The sequence below is a fragment of the Polypterus senegalus genome, chromosome 2 (genome assembly GCF_016835505.1).
Source record: "Polypterus senegalus isolate Bchr_013 chromosome 2, ASM1683550v1, whole genome shotgun sequence".
Lineage (NCBI taxonomy): Eukaryota > Metazoa > Chordata > Cladistia > Polypteriformes > Polypteridae > Polypterus > Polypterus senegalus.
Genome location: NC_053155.1, coordinates 35387401 through 35413287, shown reverse-complemented (window position 1 = coordinate 35413287; position 25887 = coordinate 35387401). Strand labels below are relative to the sequence as shown.

General features: G+C 37.4%; 1 protein-coding gene across 1 annotated transcript in view; it reads left to right on the top strand.

The window, feature by feature from the left end:
- Positions 1 to 231: 231 nt before the first annotated feature.
- prkx (protein kinase X-linked) overlaps positions 232 to 25887 on the top strand; it is a gene marked incomplete at its 5' end in the record, with an annotated part of 186656 nt that continues 161000 nt past the window's right edge. The window contains one exon of the mRNA XM_039746226.1: positions 232 to 414. Within this exon, the coding sequence (XP_039602160.1) occupies positions 232 to 414 (183 nt within the window). The remainder of the gene's footprint in view (positions 415 to 25887) is intronic.

Below are 25887 nucleotides of genomic sequence, written 5' to 3'. Positions count from 1 at the left end.
GAAAAAGGGGATTGAAGACTGGCATGGCGGAAGTCAAAACAAAGGGGTTGAACAAAAACCTGTGAACGTGAAATTAGAGATTAAAGACCCGCCGAACTCCTGGAACAAAGCCACAACAACCGCAACAACACATGTGTGGCCATTAGGAAGGAAAGGAGTCTGGCCAAAACCGCTGTCCGACCAATGCAGAAAAGATGGCAACGGCGAAGACGAAGACTTTCCCCGGAGTGATCTGCACTGCTGCCACGAGTTGTGAAGTGGGCACAGGCGGGAAAGAGGCGGAGGCGGCTGCCGCTGCTGCTGCTGCTGCTTCTACTCCTGGGGCAACCAGCGGCGCGGCTCACTGCGCTACCACAGCCGCTGCGGAACATCGCGTGTACAGGTTGGAGGACTTGGACACTGTGGCGACAGTTGGTGAGTGAGAGGCATTTATATCGTATGGGCGGATTGTTATATTTTAGGAAAACACGTACCGATTTTAAAAGTGACATGTGACTAAAGTAAAAAAAATGGTATCCTGAGTTGAAAATCTCACCATGTTTTCGTAATTCATGATCTTTTCGCCTCAGCTACTGTAACGGCAGTAAATGTGACAGACGAGCAATCTCCGCATGCATGTGCATGAGGTGTCGTTTGAGAGACAGGCAATGCTGATGTGACTCGCATAGGGGAAGGGCATGCAGAAGGTCCCTCCATCTCCTCGCGCTCAGTAATGTGACAGTTTCTTGTGTGAGAAAAAAAGTCGAAGCTCTCGAGTATCCCGTTGTTTTTTGACTGTTAGTGGGAACGAAGTTGCACGTGATTTTATCAATATTTTAATTTTGGCGAAGTCCGTATCAAGTTTTACCATACTGTGAACTATTATTTATAGCGTCTTTTGCCTAAAACCATTTTGATAAAGTATAGGGGAGCAGAAGGTGAGATGCTGACATAGACAAACAGCTTATCTAGTGCTTTCCATAGAACAGTACTGCAAGATTCTGGAATAGCAAGATAGATGTAGTGGGATCCCCTGAGGCTTTGCCTTAGTCTGAACTCTGCAGAATCTGAGCACATAATACATGATTTTCTGGCACAATTATGTCCGAGATGTGTAAATGGCATACATTTAAATTTTTCATTGGTTGCTGGCAGGTGAAGGAAGTTGTCTATTTGTGTACACTTTCTGAGCCAAAATCACTAATAAGCTGAATGTTTGTTTGCTAGTATTTATTTAGTATTTTTATATCTTTTTAAAATAATAGCAATAATAATGGACCTCTCTAGAGCATGACCAATAAACTGTTAGAGAGAGAGAGAGAGACATTTACTGCATCTGAATTAAAATGGGATTCCTTTTTCCTCCAGAGTAGGCTGCATTCTTCTAGACATGGATTCAGTAATTTTGCACAGTATTTTTTTTTTCTTCAGCCTGATAGATCCTACAGACTTTTCTGTGACCCTTCTGAGCATCACTGTTGTAAATGGATGTTATTTCAAAATATTTACAGCCATTTGGTTAGCTTAAATGAGCTTGGTCATCATCTTTTGACCTTACTGTCTTTTTAGTAACGTTTTTTCAAAACCGAGAACCACCACTTAATAGCTTTTTTTGTTTTTGTTTATTGCACCTTTTTTTTCGTCGTCTTCTTTCAGCTGCTTCTGTTAGGGGATGATACAGCGGAACATCTTTTTCCCATATCTTGCTCTGTTACACCCATCACCTGCATGTCCACTCTTACCACATCCATGCACCATCATCTCTAAACTCTACTGTAAATAGTGTGTGACAATCCTATAAGGGGACTTGCTTCTGAGATGCTACAAGTACACTGTCTGACACCAACATTCATAACAGGATCAAAGTCACCTAGATACGGTATCTTAATGTTTGGTCAAATAATTACATAGTTTGAATGGTAGTTTAATCACTGAGTGGTAGTTTGGAAGTGTATGCTATTTTCTGTAACAAGCAGGTGTTCCTAAAAAAGTGGCCCCTTGGTGTAATTCCGGATGACAACACTAAACAGTTTAATACAGATTATTATTTATATTTACAAAAGTGCTGTGTTTTACTATGCTTGTAAACATGTAAATAATAAATCAATTTGTTAGTAATATAACAGAATATAAAGTTAATGAACAGTTGCCTTAAAATGCCATAAAACATTCTGTGAAAAAATGTTGGCCTTGTGGTGAAGGTGCTCTGAAAGTGTACAATGGAGTCAAGAAGATTGATGTGAGGCTGTGTGTGTTTGTATTTCTGTGACAGGATGTTTCCCAGAATAATGGTATTCTGCAATTAATGATAAAAGAATGTTATTAGTTAGCAGGTGAAGCAGAAAGAAGCAACATAAGGTTCACCATCTGCACATTTGCCGTCTCAGTTGAGTGTCTTCACTCTGTTCCCTCTTTAGGTAGTGGTCAGCATGTGGATTAGTTTAGCTCTTTAAACTTAGTAAATATGTGAATCCCTGATCGATTTTAAAGATGTTGTTAAGAAGATCTCATTGTGGTAATTCATAAAAATGTTAGTGCTCTGTGTACAGTATAATCTATGAAAATTTAAAACAAGAAATATCTTGCTAATCAGCTGTCCTACTATGATTGTGAAATTCACACCTAAAAAAGCTACTGCAATACAGACAGCATGCTTTAGCAGTGTTTGCACTTGGTCAGTAAGTTGTTTCAAGTAAAAAAATACAGGTTGAATATAAGGAGCCAAGCACATCTAACTATGAAAGAACATTTTTATTTTATGCTTTTACTAATTATAGCACAGCAGTGCTCACAAGTTTTGGTGTAAACATAGCTTGTAGTTAGGTTTTGTCATTTTATGAGGTTGTCTTCTTTATTTTTTGTTATACCTACTGGTTTCATGCCTGTAATTGGTTTGTGCACAGTTCACTACTGATGTAGTCTGTAGAGCTATATGGTGGTTCCTCATGTTGTAAGTAGAAACAGTTTTTGACTTGTGCGATGGGTGAGAGTATATGTTATATTATTGCTATTATAGAATTTTTGCAGCGAGTTGGAGGAAATCCTGTCCCATGTTAGTTCCAAGAAAATCTGGTCATCATACCTGCATTAATTTATATTATTAGTATTTCACACCCCAGATCGTGCAGTAATTGCATCTAGCCACAATCTCTCCTCAGAGTTTATCCCTTCACTTTACCACTCAGTGCCTCAGTTCTCTATGAGAAACAATTACTAGACCTCTTCATTAAGCACTTGCTATTGTTTTTCAACCCAGAGGGATTTTTGCCTTCAGCCTAGTGGTGGTTTTTGAGAAGCATCCAGAGCACCGCAGAATAAGATTTTAATGAGAACAATCCGCTCGACCAAGGCTGTAATTAGCATTTGGAAGGTTGCTGGTTCTAATCCCATAAACTCCAGAAATGACTATACTCCATTTGGCCCTTGAGCAAAGCCCTTAACCTGCAATTGCTTCATCCTGGGTATGAAGTTAGCCTACATCCAACCCTGCAAACAGGTCTTTCAACTTGCAAGGGAATAATTTGGGGGTTGGTGGCACGATTGACGCTTCACCCACTGAGGAAAACCTCACACTGTTCCAATGTGTTGCTGAGGTGTTGCCCACTGCATGGCTGCACACAGGTCCCAGACTGGGTGATTTGTCGTGTGGTGGGTGTGGAAATGTGCTGTAATCAGCACATAATTCCACCCTTTCTCTCTCCTTCTAACTCTTTCAAAGTATAATAGCATCAGTATTTGAAGATGCCCAAAGTGCTACAGTCTGAGAATGAACTTCTAACATTAATGTAATAACAACATTCTATTTGAAGAACTTATTTTGATGTAACAGCAGATATTTACCTTAATAATTCTCTTTATAATTTGAACATTTATGTTATTTCTCCTATTGAGGTCTGTTTGTCTGTATTAAAAAGCTTCAGCATCTACACATTTCCCTCAAAGCTCCTATAGGTAGGGCCATAAGTATTTGGACAATGACACATTTTTCATAATTTTGGTTCAGTTCAACACCACAATGCAATAACTATGTGATCGAAGTATATACTTTCAGCTTTGAATTATGGGGTTTACTAAAAATATGGTGTGAGCAGTATAAGAATGACAGTCATTTTGTCACATAGCCCTCCCATATCAGGAGGTTAAGAGTACAGGTATTTGGACATTTGACTGACAAGCTGTTCCATAGCCAGGTTGGAGCAGTCCCCATTAGGCCAGTAAAAGATCTGGAATTGATTCCAAGTGTGGAATTTCATTTGGAAACTCACTGTGAACTCTCGATATGAGGTCCAAAGAGTTGTCAATGCATGTAAAAGCAGATCATTCTTAGGCTGAGTATGCAAAAGAGATAATATAAACCATTTGGTGGATTCTTTAAGGCCCTGGAAATGTGATGCTATGCAGAAAAATGGTTGTCATTTCTAAATGGCTTATATAATATTTTTGAAGTATAGGGATATTATACCCTGTTAGCCATTATGGATGTAATGAGAAGTCAAGGCATAATGACACCTTTTATTGGCTAACTATTAATATTACAAAATGCAAGCTTTCGTGGCAACTGCCTTAAGAAGGGGCCTGAGTTGCCTCAAAAGCTTGCCTATTGTAATAGTTTTAGTTAGCCAATAAAAGGTGTAATTTCGCTTGACTTCTCATTCCATGATATTTTTGGTAAATCCATTAAAACCTAAAGTCTGCACTTCAATCTCATAATGATTGCTTAATTTCAAATCCATAGTAGTGGCATACAGAGCCAAAATACTGAATATTGTGTCACTGTCCAAATTATGGATCTAACTGTACCTTGTAGTAGTGTTTGACTAAGTGGTCGCTGGTAGAAATCCATGTTTAAATTTAACAGTTATACGTTTGTTCTAGAGAGGATGATACAGTAGTGCAGCAAACTGTATTGTTACCTTGGAGCTTATGGGACCTATTCTTTGCTTTCTGTGTGATGGACAGAGCTGCCCCTTCCTATACGCACTATCACATATTGTGTGTGGGACCCGTTGAGACCAATTGGGGCAGGTGCATATCTAATTGTGTTATTGCTGTTTCATGAATCGTCAGATTAACGTCTTTGACAGTCGTCTTCTGTGATCATTTACCAGTAATGAGCAGAGAGGTGCCTGCAAGTCAAAATCGGAAGCAGAGAAAAGAAAAAAGAATGAACACACGAAGAAGCAGCTTATTTTGCACCTACAAATGTGTTTAGAATTTGCCTAACTTCAAGTAAACTAACATTACAGTACATCAATCACCACTAAACCAAAGTTACTGGTTTCCTGGAGTAACTTTAGCATTATGTGTAATAGTTTTGATATCAAGTGTTTAACAGAGATTATCTGATGTCGCAGTACCCAGCTGACACATGGACCTGACCTCGGGACCTCTACATGTTTTTAAAAGGCTACTAACCTTCTTCAATATATGAAGGATACATTTGTAAATTTAACCAACACGTCAGCTCTCCTGCTTATTAGTTAGTTATTGGCACAGTTGTGAAAAAGCACCATGCTAGCAATTTTGACATTCAGAAAGACCAATTAGCGCAGACTATCTTCAACTGATGATTAATTTAGATCAATTCTTAAGTGTCGGTGATATATTCACATGTTAACTTTTTAAATATCTAAATATTCAGCTTCACTTCGACACTGAATTTACTTCATTATGTATGTTTATTAAGCACATCCAATAGTATTAGTATTTTTTATTTTAATATTATTTAGTAGTATTTTATATTTTAGTAGTAGTAAGATTGTCGTTTTTGTTGTTATTGTATCTATTACAAACGATACTTTTGGCTTTATCAAGTAATAAAGAGTAACGGCACATTGATACCCTGGAACATTATTGTTATTATCAATTAGGCTAAAATTTATAAAGGAGATATATATATATATATATATATATATATATATATATATATATATATAATCTCACATTAAAGCTTTTATACAATATACTAAGGTGGTGGATTCAGGGAGAGGCAAGTTGGAAAGTTAGGGGGATACCCAGAAGATTCTACAGTTTGGCTAGATGCAGCACTGGGTGAGTGTATACTTTCTCTACATTTGACAAAATGTATTTCTTTCCTAACAAAATATGTGCCTTTCATATTACCACATTGATCTTAGAGGTATTTGCAAAATTGCCCTGTTCTTATATATTGTCCATGGCTTATTCATTCCTTGTATGGATGTGTTATATGCGTGAAACCTTGTTGGATAGGTTAGAGAGGTGCAGAAAGTATGGTGTTAAATATCAAGGTTTCTGCATATGGATAGTTCAACTCGGGCAGGTCATTTCAATCAAACTACAGTCATTTTTTGTCAAATCAACCAATATTCCCAGAAATCTTTCATACTTTGGTCACTAAAAATTTCTGAGGTGTACCATGTTAGCTGTAAAATTACTTTGATGCAAGATCAATACTTTGCAAGATGCAGCCAACTTTATGCCAAATTTGACACAGCTTTATTTTTGCATTAATTTCACAAAACCATATCTCAAGAACTAAACAACCTAGCAGGCTCAAATTTTGCATACTGGTATCTTTTTATAGGTATAGTACCTAACACAATCAAAATGTTTGTTCCAGATGACACCACTTGGTAATAGGAGAACTTCAAAAATGGACAGAAAAATATTTTTCATATTTGGCTTTGCCACGTTTAGGCTTTTAGAAAGCATACTTCTAACTGATACAGCCTGCTGAATTTTTTTTCCATGTTTAGATAGCTACACAGGACTTTTCAAAAGGTTATAAACAAACAAGACTCAAGGTTTGACTAGCAGACCTCTCAAATTTGAAAAAATAATTTTTGGCCTAATTTTCAGACCAGCTTAATGCACTATGGGAATGTTCAGACATTTTTTAAATATTTTTTCCTGTATCCTACATGGACCATTCTTTCTCAAAAAAACAAATCTTACTTTTCTAATGTGCACCTTTCATTTTTTTTATTATCCATTCTGAACACTGGCTAAATTCACCATTTGTCAGTAATGATAATCATCAAGTTCTTCATCACAAACTTGGGTATAATATTAATGAAAAAAAAAATCGCCAAAGGCACTTTAAGCACATATGAACAACAGCTGTTTGATTTATCATTAAGTACAACATTATTTATAATAAAATGTTAACATCTTGGTATTGCAGCGGCAGGAATGTGACCCATTTCATTTTTGTTACAATCGAAGTGCAGAGTGTACACCATCTTTGTCTTTGAGATCAAGATGGTACTGCCTCCCACTGACTTGTAGGTCTATTAAGCTGTACAATAACACACTGTAATGGCACCCGACAAATGTTTGTAGGTGGCCAGTGGAAAGACTTTGCAGAATAGTTTGGATGCATGAAACATATCAAGATGTCTGATTCCGCTTCACTCTTGTAATGAATCACACCAATGCAGCATTTTTCATCATACATGCAGTGAACATAGCCTCAAATGGGACACTGGTCTAATGTCGGGGATGCATCAGATCCATCAGGAGGTTGATTGGGAGAGGGCAGGATCTCAGCTGCTGCTTCAGTGGTGTATATTTGGACAGTCAATTAACTGTCTTCATCAGACACCTGGCTGACTTTGAGTGTGCCATCTTCTGTAGGGATGGTATTCTCAAGTACTAGGTACTCTTTTGGCTGTGGAAAATCACATTCTGTGTTCAGCTGCATGAGATAAGACATCATCATTTGATATGATAAAAAGTTTGGCATTTTTGATAACTTACTGATTGAAAACTGAACCATTACAGTTATTGACACATGGTGCATTCAGCCTGTGTTTAGGATGGAAAATAAATATGAAAGATTTGTAAAAGAAAAGTAAGGTTTATGTTTTGAGAAAGAGGGGAGAATGTATAATAAACGAAATATTAAAGAAATTATCTGCACATTCCCACATGCCATTAGGGTGCTCAGAAAATGAAGTCCAAAAGGATTGTTTGAATTTGAGAGGTCTGCTATTCAAACCCTGATACAGTTACATTTATGTTTATTACTATTTCAGAAAGTCTATATACTTATCTGAATATGGGAAAAGAAATCAAAAGTCCGTGTTGGTTACAAATGTTTCTGTGGCCGAAACATAGATAAGGCAAAAACTGAAAAGTTTGGTCAATTTCAATGGGCTTCTTTGACCGTGCAGGGTCATCTGGACCAATTCATTTAATTTTGTCACTTATTATACCTGTACCAATTAATGTACCAGTGTGGAAAGTATGATCCGCTCGGTGGTTTAGTTTTTGAGCTATGTATTTGTGAAATTTTATGAAAAAAAGAGGCTGAATAATGTCAACACCCCCTGTCCCTTGGTAAACTGGCTGTACCTTGGACAATATACCTGGTAATTTTTCCAGAACTTTTTGTGTCCAAAGTTTGTGGGCCATTGGTTGATTTGACATGGAATGACCCATTAACATTTCTTATTATGCCTATCAAACATGACTGTGGAATGAATTTAGATCAAAATGTGCAGCCTGCTTTGTTCTGTGCAATGATATAGTACCGATGTTCCTTTGAACTAAAAAATCTTTTAAGCCCAGGACATGTTTGCTTTTCACTACAGGTTTCCTGATGCTACTTTTTGTAACTCACCTGAAGCTGTTACTTTGTTATATAATGAACATTCTATCACAATTTTAGCTGACCAGCAGTGTCATGTTATTGAGTCAGCACTTTGCTATGTTCATCTCCTGCTGGGATGCAAACCACCCATGTTTCAGTACTAAAAAAATGGACAAAATCCTAGAATGTTTGCGCTAAAAGGTTACCTAAGTGTCCTACTAGATTCTGTAAGTTCCAGATTGCAGAATTTGTGTATTTAGTGCAAGGATCTTGAAATCTTAATGCAGAGCAGCTCAGCTCCATTTTTTTTTTACTTTATATTTAGGTTCTCATTAGTTCCAAAGTTCCAAAGCTGTGGAAACAGACTACAGTTATCCCAGTAGCTAAGAATAAAAACCTTAAATCTTTAAATGACTTCAGACCAGTGGCACTGACATTACTGATTATGAAATGATTTGAAAAATGTACAAAGATGAACTTAACAAAGAAAACTCAGGGTTTATTAGATTAATTTCATCTGTTATATAACCACTTGGGGTGGCATCAACACTCTTGCAGGGCTCCAATTTGTAGACTTCTCAGCTTGTAATACTCTTTAGCCCTTCCTCCTTGGACAGAGACTTATAAAATATTTTAATTTAATTTTGGTAGGGTGGTTGATTAACTTTTTAACAGACAAGACTCGCAGAGTGAAAGTAAATTGTTGTCTGTCTGACATGCTGTTCCCATCCACAGGGTCCCCTCAGGGGTTTGTTATTTCACCTCTTTTGTACATTCTCTACATGAATTGTTATTGCAGTAAATTTGAAAATAGGTTTATCTTAAAATTTGCTGTTCATTCAGTTACTGTAAACCTGCTTATTGAGAACTAGCAAAATACCCGCGCTTCGCAGCGGCGAAGTACTGCCTTAAAATATTTATTAAGAAGAAAATTAAACCTTTCAAACTGAGGGAAAATATACCAATAATTATTTGTTAAGGATCTCCTTGTAAACCACATTGTCAGTTCGGCCCTCCGGTTGTAATATGACCAAGCTGTGCGCTGCGCTTACTCTTGAGCATGCAACGCACAGTTGGCCATGTGAAAAGCAATCTTGTCTCAAATTTCACAGCTTGGATTGCTGCTGTCATAATCGGTTTGAGTTTCATGGTTTGTTCCAATTACGACAATATTTGCAGGACTTGTGTTGAAGTGACATTCGGCATCTGTCAAGCGTTGTAAGCATACAACCAGTTTCATCGATAACTTCACATCCAGCTTTTGAGAGTTTAAATATTCATAAACAACAAAGTGTCCACTACTGAAATCGTCACCTCTCAATCTAAGATGTTTAAGACGCATAGGTGGTTGTTGAAAGGTATAAAATATTTGGCCATTTCGGTACACTTGAAAGCAACAACCGAACAATTCAGCGGCAGCCATCAACTCACATGCAGATGCATGGGTGAAGGGCTTAAGCATTTCACTCTTATAGTGCTCCTGTGTAGTATAATTATCTCCTGTACTGTCATCAGTCCATACCTTGAATCTGTCCCAGTCATTCAATATATAAGACACAATGTTCCTCCGGATATCAAGAGTGAGCCTGATATGGCCGTGCAATATGTAACAAAGAGAATGGAAAAGGTAGGTGCCATCTCTGAGAATGGAAACCACTCGGTAAATGACAGTTCTTTGATCGATGGTGATCACCTCGATAAACATGTTAATGCGGGTACGGTAGGAATGATAAAGGAAATGGGTACCTGAACAATGTAAAGTAAGTCTAAAATACCTACACAATAACTATAATCGTAATAAATGAACAATAAAACATCGGAGAAGCCGTGGATTAAATAAAAAGGCTGTAGTTATCAGCAGGGAGATGTGAATCTCGTGGCGAAGCAAGGAAGGGAATGTAGAGACTGGAGCGACGGACGGCCTTATATAGGCAGGCAGCCAACCACGTGGGAGGCGTTGGGATGGGGGACCGAGCTGCAGGCTATGGACGTATATATGTACGTCAGTAGGATTCAGTTAGCGTTGGGAACCCGCGTACCAAATTTCTTGAAGATGGGCCCATAAGTAACAAAGACCGTTGAAAACTTCAATATGGCGGCCGACAGTGGCATCATACAACCGAAATAAGTACCAAATTTCAGCCTTCTACCTACACGGGAAGTTGGAGAATTAGTGACATTAGAAAGTTCAATATGGCGGCTGACAGTGGCGTCATACCACCGAAATAAGTACGTATATTGGTTTCAGTTAGCGCAGGGAAGCCGCCTACCAAATTTCGTGAAGATGGGGCCATGAATAAGAAAGTTCAACATGGCGGACGTGTTTGACCGTTATGACCGTTACGCGTAGAATTTCGAAATGAAACCTGCTTAACTTTTGTAAGTAAGCTGTAAGGAATGAGCCTGCAAAATTTCAGCCTTCTACCTACACGGGAAGTTGGAGAATTAGTGATGAGTCAGTCAGTCAGTCAGTCAGTGAGGGCTTTGCCTTTTATTAGTATAGATGAAACCAGTGAAGGTCCCGTGGAAGACGAGTATGTAAAGTGGTTTATTGAGTGTTTCCTACACCTAAATGTTACAAAAACTAAGAAATTAAGAATCAGAATCACCAGTGCTTAATGTACAGGAATGTAAATTGGCCATGCACTATACATATATGTACATATACTGTACATACACACACCTTCTAACTGTATATGAGAGAACACATTAGTAAGTAAGGAACACAAGCCAAAAATTTAAGATTCCACCATTTTGACTGCAGACGTATTTGTTTCTAGTGGGGAGAGATTGTAACTGCTGTTTACAAAAGTCACTTGCCATTTCCACTGTCTTGGTATTATTGAGCACCAGATTATTGGTGGCATGCCAAGACGCATGATGTGTTCCCTGCTCTCTGCAAGGTGTTTCATTTCCATTAGTAATGTCTAGTAATAGTGGCTTCATTGGTTTTTGGTCTTGGCCTTGAGGGGCATGAGATGGGAGCCCATCTGAATACACTGTTTTTGGTTTATCATAAAACTGTAAGTCCGTTTACAAGTGGATGCATTGTTATTTTTTTTAGAAGATTGGTTAACAACAGTTGTGGGACAATAGCATTAAGTGCTGAACTGAAGTCTGGTATAAGTTCCTTTAGAGTCCAGATGCTCTAGCACAAATGGAAGGCCTATGTTAATGGCATTGTCCACAGATCTTTTTGCTCTGTGTCCAAATTGAGTGTCAAGATGAGCAGCAGTAACAGACTTAAGATGGGTTAGAACAAGCCATTCAAATACTTTAACTAGAACTGATCTAAGTGCAATAGACATGTAATTACTGAAACACCAATTATCCACAGGAAACAAATCATCTACAGAGCAGGTAGTGGATATTCTTAACAGTTACAATTATCTGAGGACAATCATATAATCAAAACTGACTGTTAATGAAAATACAGAGCCATCTGATAAAAGGGACAGCAGCATATCTACTGCCTCTACTATCTGAGGAAGCTGAGTGTTTTAAATGTAAGTCCTACCATTATGTCAAATCATTTAAAATGATTGCATATAGAGTGTGTGTAATTATGTTCTACAAGCCAGCTAGGTTGGAAAATCTTAATGTCGGCAACAAACTCAGAATAAATCAAATTGTAAAATGGTACAGTAAAATAGCAATGTTCTACTTTACCTCCATAGATTTAAATCATGGGATGAACAGTTATCATTTTGATTTTTAGTTGAGTCTTATTACTGATTTAATTTTATACGTAATGTTTATGATCTAATGTTATACCTTTAGTGTTATTCTCACTTGTACATCTAGTTACTTATACTAAGTTTCTGTTTGGCAGTGTTACATCATAGTCACTTTTTATAAATCCTGCTGACCAAGTGAATTTTCCTTTTGGGACAATACAAACTGAATTCAGATGAATTAAGTTGAACTGCTACAAATATGACAATACTTCTACTGTTGTTGTCCTTGATGAAGTAGTATTCTGCACAACCAGAAAGAGCACCATTTTTAAATGTGTGGTTGTCCAGAGAGCCTCCTTTTCAGCTAGAGAGGCTGTTTTGCCAATGTCTAAACTCCTAATAGGTACACTGGAAGGATTACATATTACATTTCTTTTATGTTTTCAGTATTTGGTAGTAAATGTCATACATTTCTCCTGAGTCTTTAAACATAGTTTCTGACATAATTTTCATTCTTTTATATTTGACTGGGCTGTTGGATTGTGTGGAGTTTTCACATTCTCTCCAGGTCTGCTTTGGCCTTTCTCTGTAGTTTTCCTCACAGATCGCTGAAGGTGTGTGTTAAGCCCATGTTACAATAGATGACTTATCCACTAATTTTTCAGTTGTAGCCTTTATTGACATAAACTAAGCTAGTTGGATGCAGTCAGCAGCACGCTCCCTTAAACCCATTCCCTAATGTGACATAACTAATATCCGAGTCAGACTAGTCTGTGACTGGCTACAAGTTGATTTCTATTTAGTCAGAGGGCCAGGCTGTGTTTGCAAAAGAGATGGCAACCAATAATTTTCATCCAGAAGTACAATGCATAGAATGTAGCAAAGAGGAATGCAAAACATGCATGTTTTCACCCTTGCAAACAGAAGAGAGGCTTGTCTTTCTGATTTATTATATTTTACCTACTAAAACAGAATGGAAAAAAAGAAAAAAGAGTAGAGGCTGAGATTCAGTTTTCCACAGCTGTTAAACCTTCACATAGTTTCGATATGACGCAATTGACATTACATAAAAGGAACGAGCATGACTATGTTGAAGATTGCAACTCAGGCGGTAAAGCAGATATTCCCAGTGATTTTTAATTGTACAGTGCATCCGGAAAGTATTCACAGCGCATCACTTTTTCCACATTTTGTTATGTTTACAGCCTTATTCCAAAATGGATTAAATTCATTTTTTTCCTCAGAATTCTACACACAACACCCCATAATGACCACGTGAAAAAAGTTTACTTGAGGTTTTTGCAAACTTATTTAAAATAAAAAACTGAGAAATCACATGTACATAAGTATTCACAGCCTTTGCTCAATACTTTGTTGATGCACCTTTGGCAGCAATTCCAGCCTCAAGTCTTTTTGAATATGATGCCACAAGCTTGGCACACCTATCCTTGGCCAGTTTCGCCCATTCCTCTTTGCAGCACCTCTCAAGCTCCATCAGGTTGGATGGGAAGCGTCGGTGCACAGCCATTTTAAGATCTCTCCAGAGATGTTCAATCGGATTCAAGGCTCTGAATGGGCCACTCAAGGACATTCACAGAGTTGTCCTGAAGCCACTCCTTTGATATCTTGGCTGTGTGCTTAGGGTCGTCGTTCTGCTGAAAGATGAACCGTCACCCCAGTCTGAGGTCAAGAGCGCCCTGGAGCAGGTTTTCATCCAGAATGTCTCTGTATTTTGCTGCAGTCATCTTTCCCTTTATCCTGACTAGTTTCCCAGTTCCTGCCGCTGAAAAACATCCCCACAGCATGATGCTGCCACCACCATGCTTCACTGTCGGGATGGTATTGGTCTGGTGATGAGCGGTGCCTGGTTTCCTCCAAACGTGACGCCTGGCATTCACACCAAAAAGTTCAATCTTTGTCTCATCATACCAGAGAATTTTGTTTCTCATGGTCTGAAAGTCCTTCAGGTGCCTTTTGGCAAACTCCAGGTGGGCTGCCATGTACCTTTTACTAAGGAGTGGCTTTCATCTTGCCACTCTACCATACAGGCCTGATTGGTGGATTGCTGCAGAGATGGTTGTTCTTCTGGAAGGTTCTCCTCTCTCCACAGAGGACCTCTGGAGCTCTGACAGAGTGACCATCGGGTTCTTGGTCACCTACCTGACTAAGGCCCTTCTCCCCCGATCGCTCAGTTTTGATGGCCGGCCAGCCCTAGGAAGAGTCCTGGTGGTTTCGAACTTCTTCCACTCACGGATGATGGAGGCCACTGTGCTCATTGGGACCTTCAAAGCAGCAGAAATATTTCTGTAACCTTCCCCAGATTTGTGCCTCAAGACAATCCTTTCTCTTAGGTCTACAGACAATTCCTTTGACTTCCTGCTTGGTTTGTGCTCTGACATGAACTGTCAACTGTGAGACCTTATATAGACAGGTGTGTGCCTTTCCAAATCATGTCCAGTCAACTGAGTTTACCACAGGTGGACTCCAATTAAGCTGCAGAAACATCTCAAGGATAATCAGGGGAAACAGGATGCACCTGAGCTCAATTTTGAATTTCAAGGCTGTGAATACTTATGTACATGTGCTTTCTCAATTTTTTTATTTTTAATAAATCTGCAAAAATCTCAAGTAAACTTTTTTCATGTTGTCATTATGGGGTGTTGTGTGTAGAATTCTGAGGAAATAAATTAATTTAATCCATTTTGGAATAAGGCTGTAACATAACAAAATGTGGAAAAAGTGATGCGCTGTGAATACTTTCCGGATGCACTGTATAATTTTACATGATGTGATTCCAAGATCGTTTACATTTACTTATTTGGCTGATACCTTTATCCAAGGCGACTTAACAACTTTTAGGGTACAATTGATTGCAGTTGGAGCATAGGCAGTTCAAGTGACTTGCTCATGGTCACACGTTGTCAGTGGTTGGATTTGAACCCACAACCTCAGGTTTGGAGTCCAGAGCCTTAACACTAGAATCCCTAAAGCCTACAAAAAAGCTTGTTATCCCGGGTTACCTTAAATTGTTTTGCACCTCTCTATTAACATCTTTTGTTTTGCAGGTTAATTTAGCAGTTGTGTCAACGTTGTACTCTAATCCAATTTAATTTTATCTTCGGTTATATTCTTGAGTAAAAGTACACTTGTTTTGTTATACTTCTACCTATTGTGAAAGTATTTATTTGATATTTGGACTTCAGTCTTCACACATTGTACACTTCATGTCAAAATTTTGTCATTAGTACTGTAACATGAAAAAAGTTTCTGTTTTAGGTATGTGTTCAACATTTCTTGTCATCCTACATTTACCCAGATCATTGTAGAGACGGAACACCAAATAACGTGTTCCAAATAATGACATATTATTTACCATATACAACTCCAAGCACTTCACACCCAGATAAACAAACTTAAGCTGGTAGAACTTTTTGCCTGAGTTGAGCTGCAGCGGTGGGGGGATGGGATAGAAGGCTGCTTGCTGCTTGTGCTGATCTCACATTTGCAAAACAAAAGATGCTAATGGAGAGGTGTGAAGGAATTCAAGGTGGCCCGGGATTATGAGTTTTTTCATAGGCTTCAGGGATTCTAGTGTTAACCACTACACCAAACTGCCTGCTGATCAGAGACTGCGGTCAGTAAGCCTGACGTGCCTCACAGCAAAAAATTATGTAATGTGATTTGGTGATTTCAAATTGGCCTACTGCAAACTTTAAATTGTGGTGCCCTTCTCAATGTTGCTTCCTTTCTTCCACCCAATACTGTCAGGATAGGCCCTGTGTACCTTTGACTTAGCTGAAGCAAATTGAAGAATTTTTCATTTGTTTTTTGAATAAAAACATGTATTAAGTGCTCCAGTAAATATTGGATGATTCTACCTGACCATAATTTCGTTTAGATTTTCTACTTCTTTCATTTAGCTTTCTTGGTAAAAATTTTAGAACTTAATTGTTTCTTTTAGAATGACTTTAGATTTCAGAATGCTTTGAATGTGCTTCAATCAACAATTAATCAGTTCAGAGTGTTCTATTTGAATTTTAAAGACAAAATTGAAAAATCAAAGTTCTTTCCCTTGCCTTCAGTTAATTACCTTTACACTCTGAAACATACTTCCTCTTTTTTGCTTATCAATTGTACATGAATTTCATAGAGAGAGCCAGTGTTTAATTTTTCAGGTCACTGAGTGAAGAAATCATCATTGAACCAATTTGTAAAAGGTAGTTTTAAACACAAGCTCTAAAATGTGCAGAATGCTTTAACTTCTCGTATCATACCAGTATCAAAAACAAGTATTTCCTTGTTTTTTCTTGGCTTTGCTATGATTATGTTTAAATTGTAGCAATAATAATAATACATTTTATCTATATTTGAAGTATCAATTATTTCTGGTACTTTCAAAAAAAGTGAGCGAGCATTCATTGCCATTCTTGATGCAAAAGTGATTAATGGTGGCCATTATTTGTTAGTCCCAAAAAAAAGTCCTGGAAAATGCATCCTCCTTTCTTTGTGTGTATTTTACGTCTGCTTTGTTGGACAAGAAAGACATTTGTAAGTGCGTTTCCTTCAAGGCAAATTAGATTTCATGCCATGTTAGTTTTGAAAAGCTGTGGAATAATAATCCTTGTGTAGCAATCCAATTTACTGTATCATTTGTGGGCTCATGAGAGATTTAGTGCCCATTACAAATCAGTTAAATGCTTATCTACTGCCTTTTATTCTTTTAACTGGCACTTTTAAATGATAACGGATCTAATCTTGCTTCTTTGGCTCATATGGTATCAGTTCACTCATAATATTTCCACCATACAGATGCATGTTGTATAAGGAACACATCAACAGACCATCAATGCATGTAAAAGACAGAATAAGTGCAATATTATACATTGACTCCCTTTTGTAGAAAAAAACACTTATTATAGTTATCATGATTAAAAAAAGTGATTATAGTACATATAACTTCTGTACTAACAATTTAATTTGTAAATGATTAATATAATGTTTTATTGATTAATAGCACAACTAATTCTGTCTAAATAGTTCAAGTAGGAATGTGAATGTTTGCAGTATTTATTTTTTATTAAATAGTTTTTATATGTGGAGCTTAAAAGCAAAAGACAAAAATCATGCAAATAGATAAGCAAGACTCATTATATATGTATTTTTTTCTAAATCCAAGGGGGCTGACTCAGCTATATATATTTGGTATAAATCAGCTTCATAATGTTTGTAAAGTATAAATAATGTTAACTGAAAAACATATTGCAAAGGATGACAATTCAAATTTCTTGAAACATAAACTAAAGTAAATCCAATGTGCTACAATTTTTCAGCTGCGGAGTATTAAATAATTATATAAGATAAACCTTTCTGTAACAATTAGTTTTGACACTACTGTTTGGTACTGCTTTGTATTTCATTGTGATGGGGCCGTGTCTGCACAGTGCGCATTTCTTTTTTAAACTTCTGTTTAGTTATTACTATCATGACATTCAAATAGTTATGTATTTATTTAGTCTTGCTGTTTTAGTGAAATATGTGGATGTGTGTTTTCTTTGTAGAGCAGTTTTCGCTATTATTTCTTGTTTGTCAATTTCTTGTCACTTGTTAAATATAAAAACTGAATTTTAAGAAATTAGTACTTTACCAGGGCAGCATGGTGGCGCAGTGGATAGCGCTGCCACCTCACAGTTAGGAGACCTGGGTTTGCTTCCCAAGTCCTCCCTGCGTGGAGTTTGCATGTTCTCCCTGTATCTGCATGGGTTTCCTCTGGGTGCCCCGGTTTCTTCCCACAGTCCAAAGACATGCAGGTTAGGTGCATCGGCAATTCTAAATTGTTCTTACTGTGTGTGTGTGTGTGTGTGTGTGTGTGTGTGTGTGTGCATGCCCTGCGGTGGGCTGGCGCCCTGCCCAAGATTTGTACCTGCCTTATGCTGGATGGGATTGGCTCCAGCAAACCCCTGTGACCCTGTGTTAGGATATAGCGGGTTGGACAATGACTGACCACTTTACCAACACAATAGGTGAAGATCAATATTTTATTTTGATTTATTTTTTTTTGAAGATTAAGTATTCTTTTTTTTAAAATCATGTTATCAGTTTGTGAATTCAACCTTTTTACTGTCAGTTTGTTTTTTTACTGTCAGTTTTCACACAGGTTGAAGTTCTAGTGTGAAACTGATTAGGATGAAAAGGTTGAATTGCCAGTAAATCAATAAGCAGTCAGTGAAGTCTGCTTTGAATTCAGAATGTAAAACTGGGAACATCAGGAAAGTCGGATACTATCAGGATTGTAAAATTTAGCATGCAAACAATGTAATACAACAGCCAATACACAAGGGAACAAAGCAATATATATTTTTTACAATGATTTTATATAATATTGTAAAGTTATTGATCACAATGTCATAAAAATGATTTATCCATAACATAGTTTGTTGCAACAGCCTGATATTGCAGAGGAAGCAGAGCTGGCTTGCTACACTGCAGTGACTATGAACATAATGTACATTGGTTCTCCTGTAAGTTGTTCCAGAGGCAGCAAATACCTAGCTGTGCCTGCCTTTATTGCCTTACATCACACTTGGCAGCTTGCTTAAAAAATGGTGCATGATTTCTCCTGCATCCTTGTGAATAATATGAAGATCCTAGATACTCGCTGATAGTAACTTGAAAGTTATTGAAATAAAAAAAAAATAAAAACATGATTTTATTAATTACAGTAATTAATCATTTGTTATAACTTTGGTTGTAAAGTATATATTTTGGAAATTATGATATCAGTTATTTTTGCTTGTTTTACATAGGGTAAGTCTGAAAATACAATTCCATTATCTCTGTGACATATGACAATACAGCAGCTGCACAAGTTATAATTGCATTATCATTACATTTCAACCATAACTGAATGACACATTGCCAGATTCATTGCAATACTTAATGACAGCATCAACATTTTCATCAAGATTTTATTTTAGAAAAGGATTGTTTGCTTCTACTTCATAGCTAGTTGCAGTGTGTAAACACAAACTTGCTGGGCCATTAGTGTCTTCCTTCTGCTTAAGTGACCATTATTTTTAAATATAATCTGGATTAACAATTGAGATTCTAATCTATCACAGAGACATACCTAGCAGTAGAGTGTTGTACGTTAGCCATAGATTGATACAGGAGAAAGTAGGGTGAAATGACACCTTTTATTGGCTAACTAAATAAAAGGGTGTCCCAAAATTCACGCAAGAAGTCATTTTGATAGAGAACACAGGTTTTTAATTAAAAATTGTACATTTTTAATTGATTCATAAAGTATACAGTATAGGGTTATGTATGGAATATCATATCGGGTAAATGGCCTCCACGGCTTTGCTGGTACATACGCACTCTTTTGTTGAAATTTTCCATGACTGTTTTGCATAAATGTGGCTGAATTTCATTGATACAGCACTCAATTTCCTCCTTCAAGGCATGGGTGGTCGTGGGCTTGGTGGCATAAACCTTAGACTTAAAAAACCCCAAAAGTCCAACATGATCACATGATGTGGGCGGCCAATTCTGATCACCAAAACGGGAAATTACACGACCGGGAAATGACTCATGCAGTGATTGAATTATTTCTCTGGCTGTATGGCATGTGGCACCGTCTTGTTGAAACCACATGTTGTCCACATCCATATCTTGCAATTTAGGCACAAAAAGCTGGATTATCATGTTGCAATAGCGAGCACCATTAACTGTTATTGCCTGACCAGCCGCATTTTCGAAGAAGAATGATCCGATGATTCCTCCAGCACAAAATGCGCACCAAACAGTGACACGTTGTGGATGCATTTGTTTCTCAACAATCACTCATGGATTTTCTGAACCCCAAATGCGACAATTTTGACGATTAATGAAGCCATCAAGATAAAAATGAGCCTCACCGCTGAAGATGTTTTTGTTCGAAAAAGTTGATGAAGTTAAATCACTATTCCGACCATATTTTATACGAAAATTGCAAACTGTAGCTGCCAAACCTTCATTATTTTAAAAATATTGCTCAATAATGAAAATGCGTTGTTCTTTCGTGTAGCGCTCCATTTTTAATAACCCTGAACTGTGAGCTGTCACGCTGTCTTTTTTTTTCGTTGGCAACACTTTACCGCACAAATGGCGCCAAATTCAAATCTTGTGTGAATTTTGGGACACCCTATAGATTACAAATGCAAGCTTTCGAGGCAGCTAAGGCCCCTTTGTCATGGTTACACCTTGCCTGATGAAAGGGGCCTTAGCTACCTCGAAATCTTGCATTTGTAGTTTATTCACTTAGCCAATAAAAGGTGTCATTTCACCCTACTTTTTCATAGAGAAATATGTGACAGAGGTTGTCCTTTCAAAGTGTATTTGATATATGTTACAGGTGTTACTCCTGTGGTGCTTTTTGTTTATTTTTATCTATTTTTTTGGGTCTCTTTGCAGGTTTGTATGTATTTTCTGATATCTAAAATCTTTAATCTGCATTGCCTAACACACTTACTTTAAGACGTGTTGATCATCTTGCACCCTCAAGATAAATTGAATTTAATGTTTTATTTATGAAATTCCGAAGGAAAATTCTGCTGAGACTGAAAATTATTGATAACTTTTGGGTTGGGTGATATAGCCCCAGAATTACATCATGTTTCAAGGAAATTTGCCATAATAATATTTATGATATAGAAAAAAATCCTGAGCAACATTTTATCGGTGATTGCAGCTTGCAGGCAGCTGCATTTATTAGTGCAAACAAAATGAAAGGCGTTTTTCATCCTCCTTTGCCAATGAGTTGCTGTCATTAACAACACATAACCTAATTCAAAGTGTGAATCTGCTGTAAATCTTGATTTTATTCTATTTTAATTTTCAACTTTTCTAAAGTAAATATATTTTAAATTGATTTATGATTTATATTGAAGCACTGATATCACAGCCTGGCTATTTCTTGATTGCATGCTTGACCTTCAATCATGGTGTCAATAGTACAAAATGAAAGTAGTCTGAAACCTTGCCAGTTCCTACTGACTCTGTCAATGTGATTGAGGAGAAAAAAGATTGGTAGGTGTCAACTTTAAATTTGGTTGTTTTCAAACTATGTCTGTTTTGAACCACAACAAATCCAAGCATTATGATGTGGTTCAAAGTTATTCAAGAAACACAAACATGTTGCCTCTACATTTTCACTACTGGCATGTACCGTTTACTTTTGTGTCATTAACTTCCCTGGCTTCTTTTTAGTTTTCCTTATGTGCAAATTTCACTCTGCCTGCTACACCCGCTATCTGCATGTTAAAATAACATCTTCTGCTTTTTATACCCAGAACCTTGTCTGTGTGAAACAGAAATAGAATAGGAATTCCAGCCATTTGTAAATGAGCTCAACCAAGAATGCTTTCTGAAGTCACTTATCAATGCTATCTACTAAATGATAAATCATAGTATTTTAATAAAGTAGCTTGAGCTGATATTGCACCCTGGTGTATGTCAAATGGCTTGAAAAATTCTTCAAACTCCTTGCATTGTGCGTGGATAAATCTCAAGCTTTCGTAAACTTATTTAATTTTGATGTTATTGTGAAAATGGTAAATAAAGAAATTAACAGTGCCTTTAAAACTAGTACTGATGATCAGAACAATTACTGATTTAAAGTGGTATTACTTAATCAGTTCTACAGCTTGATATATGCATTTTATTATTTAGAAACCAGAAAATAAAAATTGAATTATCCTAGCATACAAGATTAGAGGCTTGATGAAACTGAATTTCACCTTTTTATAAAATTATTTTATTGTGCTGTAATCATTTATTTACTAATTTCCTTCCATCTGTATCTAAGTAAGTATTATTATTATGTTTGTTATTATTATACATTTGGCAGTCATCCTATCCAAAGTGACTTACAACATCACATTTCTTTAAAAATGTTTATACTCCTGGCCACACATGAATCCAGTTTTTGACTCTGCAGAGTTTGCATATTCTCCTTGTTTCTCCAGAAGCTTTTGCAAAGTAGGAGGAAAAACAGAGTGTGCGTGCTAGCATCTCAGGGTTGTTTATTGTCATTTTCCCAAAGATGCCAGGTTAGGCTCCATCCTCCTGTGACCGTAAATTTAAACAACCAGTTTTAATCATGTTGCTTTATGTTTCATTGTTGGTATGAAACCTCAACCACACTTTTTTAAGTCTAGTTGATTTTATATTATGTCTTTCAGAAATATTATCTTTTGTTCAGTTTAGGAATACAGTATTCAGCTTTTTAAATGTTACAGAGCAAAATGCTTACAAATTTTGTTTTTAACCGTTATTAGTAATAGAATTTTTTCTTTGGTCTGTTTTGGGATACATTTTTTTTTTTACTGGAATGTGCTCTTAAATCCAAAAAGTCTGAAAATGCATATGTGTCTTTACTTTAGCATTATAAAAAGGCTTTTTATTTGGGGGTGGGGGTACGAGGTGGGGTCGTGTTATGGGCCGGGATGCAGGGAGAACACTTTGAGTATGGAGAAAAGCACTATATACTGTAAATGTAAAGAAGGAAGAATTGTATCATCCCCCATTTCAGGGCACCATAATGTTTGGGACTTAGCAATGGTAGGTATGTAGAAAAAGTATTGTGATTTCTACATGATGTTATACAAATATGCATAAATTAAAGTCTAGTGTAAACTATGGAACAGAAGGGTAAATCAAGGAAAATGTGTCTTTGTCTCAAACATTATAGAGTGGACTGCATATATACTGTACAGTGCCTTTAGAAAGTGTTCATACCCCTTTACTTTTTTCACATTATTGTATGTTGCAGCCTTGTGCAAAAATGGTTTATTTTTTTTCCCCCCCTCATCAAGGTTTGCAAATGTATTCAAAATAAAAGAACTAGAATGGTCTGAATACTTTGTGAAGGCACTGTGTTTAATTTTTGTGAAGACATTTTTAAATCGTCCAGCCCTATACTATAACTAAAGATTTTTTTCTAGATTAAAACATGCCTTTGTATGGAGAAGGCTTTTCTGGTTTTTGACACACACTACCCCATAGTTACCCATAGGTGTCTTGGTTTTCATGTTTTACTGTTAAATCACAGAATTCTGCTGGACTGATTGAGTCTTGTTAATTTTTTTTTATTCTGAGATTAGATCTCTACCTAGCTTCTTCTCTTCAGGAATAAAACAGTTTAGTTTCCTTGAACTGTATGGTTTGGACTTAACCTTGTTGATGAAAGCCCTGGAAAGTGCTGGCATACTTAGTTTCAGATCTGAAGGTTACAATATATGAAGAAAAATGAATTAACTTATTTTTTTTGCCTAAGATAAAGGAGACCAAATAGATGAAATCATGAAAGTAATCAATATATCTGATGCCTGCTGTATTTGTAAAATAAAACAATGAGAGCCAGTCTGGGCCTGGCTAATCTATGCTATTTATTTTGAAGCTGAGATGGTAAAGCCACTTTTTCTGTTTCATTGGCCTTGCTCACTGTGCCTGCATTGGTTCATTTTGTCCTCTAGCTCATCACTGCTCTTTGTTCTTGTCGGGGTTTTATGATCCAGGTGTCTTGAACCTTTTCCAGAAAACATCCAGAAATGAATTGACTTGTCAGTGCAAAAAGATTCAACTGTTTCCCCATTAATGGAGAGTTGCATGCAGTCATTCAGTGTTTCAAGGTGTAGAGAGGTATGATGTGTTGTCTTCTCTAGGTTCATGCAAGAAAATCCTCTCTCACAGATGGCTGTTGATGGACTAAGTGTCAGCATTAATTTCACCAGCAACAAGATATGAGAGAGGTGTTCTGGATCCTCAGAGTGGAGATCTCTGTACAAGCAACCTACCTTGCTACCCCGGTGTTCTGCAAGCCACATTTTTAGATCCATCCATTCTTGTGGAATTTTCTCTTTCTCTTCCTCATCTAGCAAACTGGCAAAATATGTGACAAGATAATTCACCTCTTCATCCCCATAATTTGCCAGCTCTTCTCTGGGGTAGGGAAGAGTGGAAGGGTCAAAAACCTTGAAACAAGAGAGAGGCTTTTCACACAGATTTTTAAATCTGTTGTCCATGTACTTGACTGTGTTGTCAATAATCTTCTGAATCTCTGCACCAAAGGTGTCTTTTCTGTGCCCTCATCTCTTCTAGCAGGTCGCTGACTTTTTGTGAGCTGAGTTCCACAGTAGCAAATGCTACCATCCTCGTTCACTGTGAACTTTGTGTCCAAGGTTTTCTGGTATTCTCCTGGTTTTGTTTTTAGGCTGAGTAAGCGTGATATGGTGCTCTCAACTTTTGTTCATGCGATGTTTAGGTTATCATGCTGAAAATCAGTACAGCACTTGGATAAGATGGTACTGTAGTCCAACATGAAATGCAGGAAGCGAACAGATTTCTCAGTCTTCATCTCCTGCACCACCCCCTTAGCCTTGGCTGCATCCTCGGACTTGACATCACTTCCTCCTGCCATGTTCTGCATATGAACAACAGTGGGAGTGTAATTTTTTTCCACAGCCTTCAGACATCTCAGCCAGCTTGGAAGCCACCGTGTGCTCTTCAGGCCACTGAAATGTGCCAGTTTCTATTTAGCAGTTCACTTATTTCTGTCAGTTCTCTTTGCTTCTTTGGGGAATAGTAGTAAATCTTAAAGATGGTTTTCAGTGTATCTTCAAATTTCACCAGGTACTCGCAGCCTTTCACGCTATCCAGCACGACTAGCTCTAATTTGTGTGCCACACAGAGGATTGTTATGATGTGGGGTATCCTCTGTTTCAGTCTCCCAGCTACTCCTGTTTTCTCACCCATCATCACTGCAGCACCATCAAAATTTGCACATGCTACTTTCTTTTTCCATGTGTCTTCTCTGATACCCATGGTGTTCACTGCTTCATCAATAGCCTCTAAAATGCCTGCAGCATTTGCACTCTTGACTGGCTGACATTTGATCATGTATGTGGATATGTCACCATTATCTCTCACATATCTGACATGAACCAACTCCTGTTCTATTATACCAGTGTCTGTACTGCCATCAGCAAGAATGGATAAGAACCTGCTTTCTTAAATTTCCTTTTCGATCTGGTCTCTTGAAGTTTGTGCTCTTGCTCCAATAAACTCTCTGCAAGCATGGTCATTGAGGTAAGTGGAACCAAGATCTAGGCCATTTGCTTTTTAAAGTTTGCAAAGATTGCTAAATTTTGCCAATGGTAGTTCACTCTTTGCAACATAGTACGCTGTTCTAAACAGCTTTTTCAGGACTTCTTATTGTGCTTGGTTTATTTTTAGTATGTTTTTTGCAATTGGTGTTTGTTCTGGGAAAGATGCTGCATACTGAGCACCAATGCATTTCTTGTGATGCAGAGATTTCTCATGGGTTCTTATGGGGTCTTTCCTAAAATTACTGGTCCCAGTAACAAAGGTGCTTGTCGAGTCAGAAATCGAGGGAAACTCATGGCACACCCGGCAGAACATTGTTATTTAGCTTGTCATATTCCAGCCACAGAAATTCTTTTGTCCATGAAACCAAAAAGCTGCTCTTTCTTTTTGCCTTATAGTCTGATTTGTCATAACTTTTCCGCTTTGTGGTAGGCTTTCCTTTGGTTGTCCCTTCTTCACCCTGACCCGTCTTATTTGGCTCAGCAGAACTTAGATACCTGTGTAAATCCATCT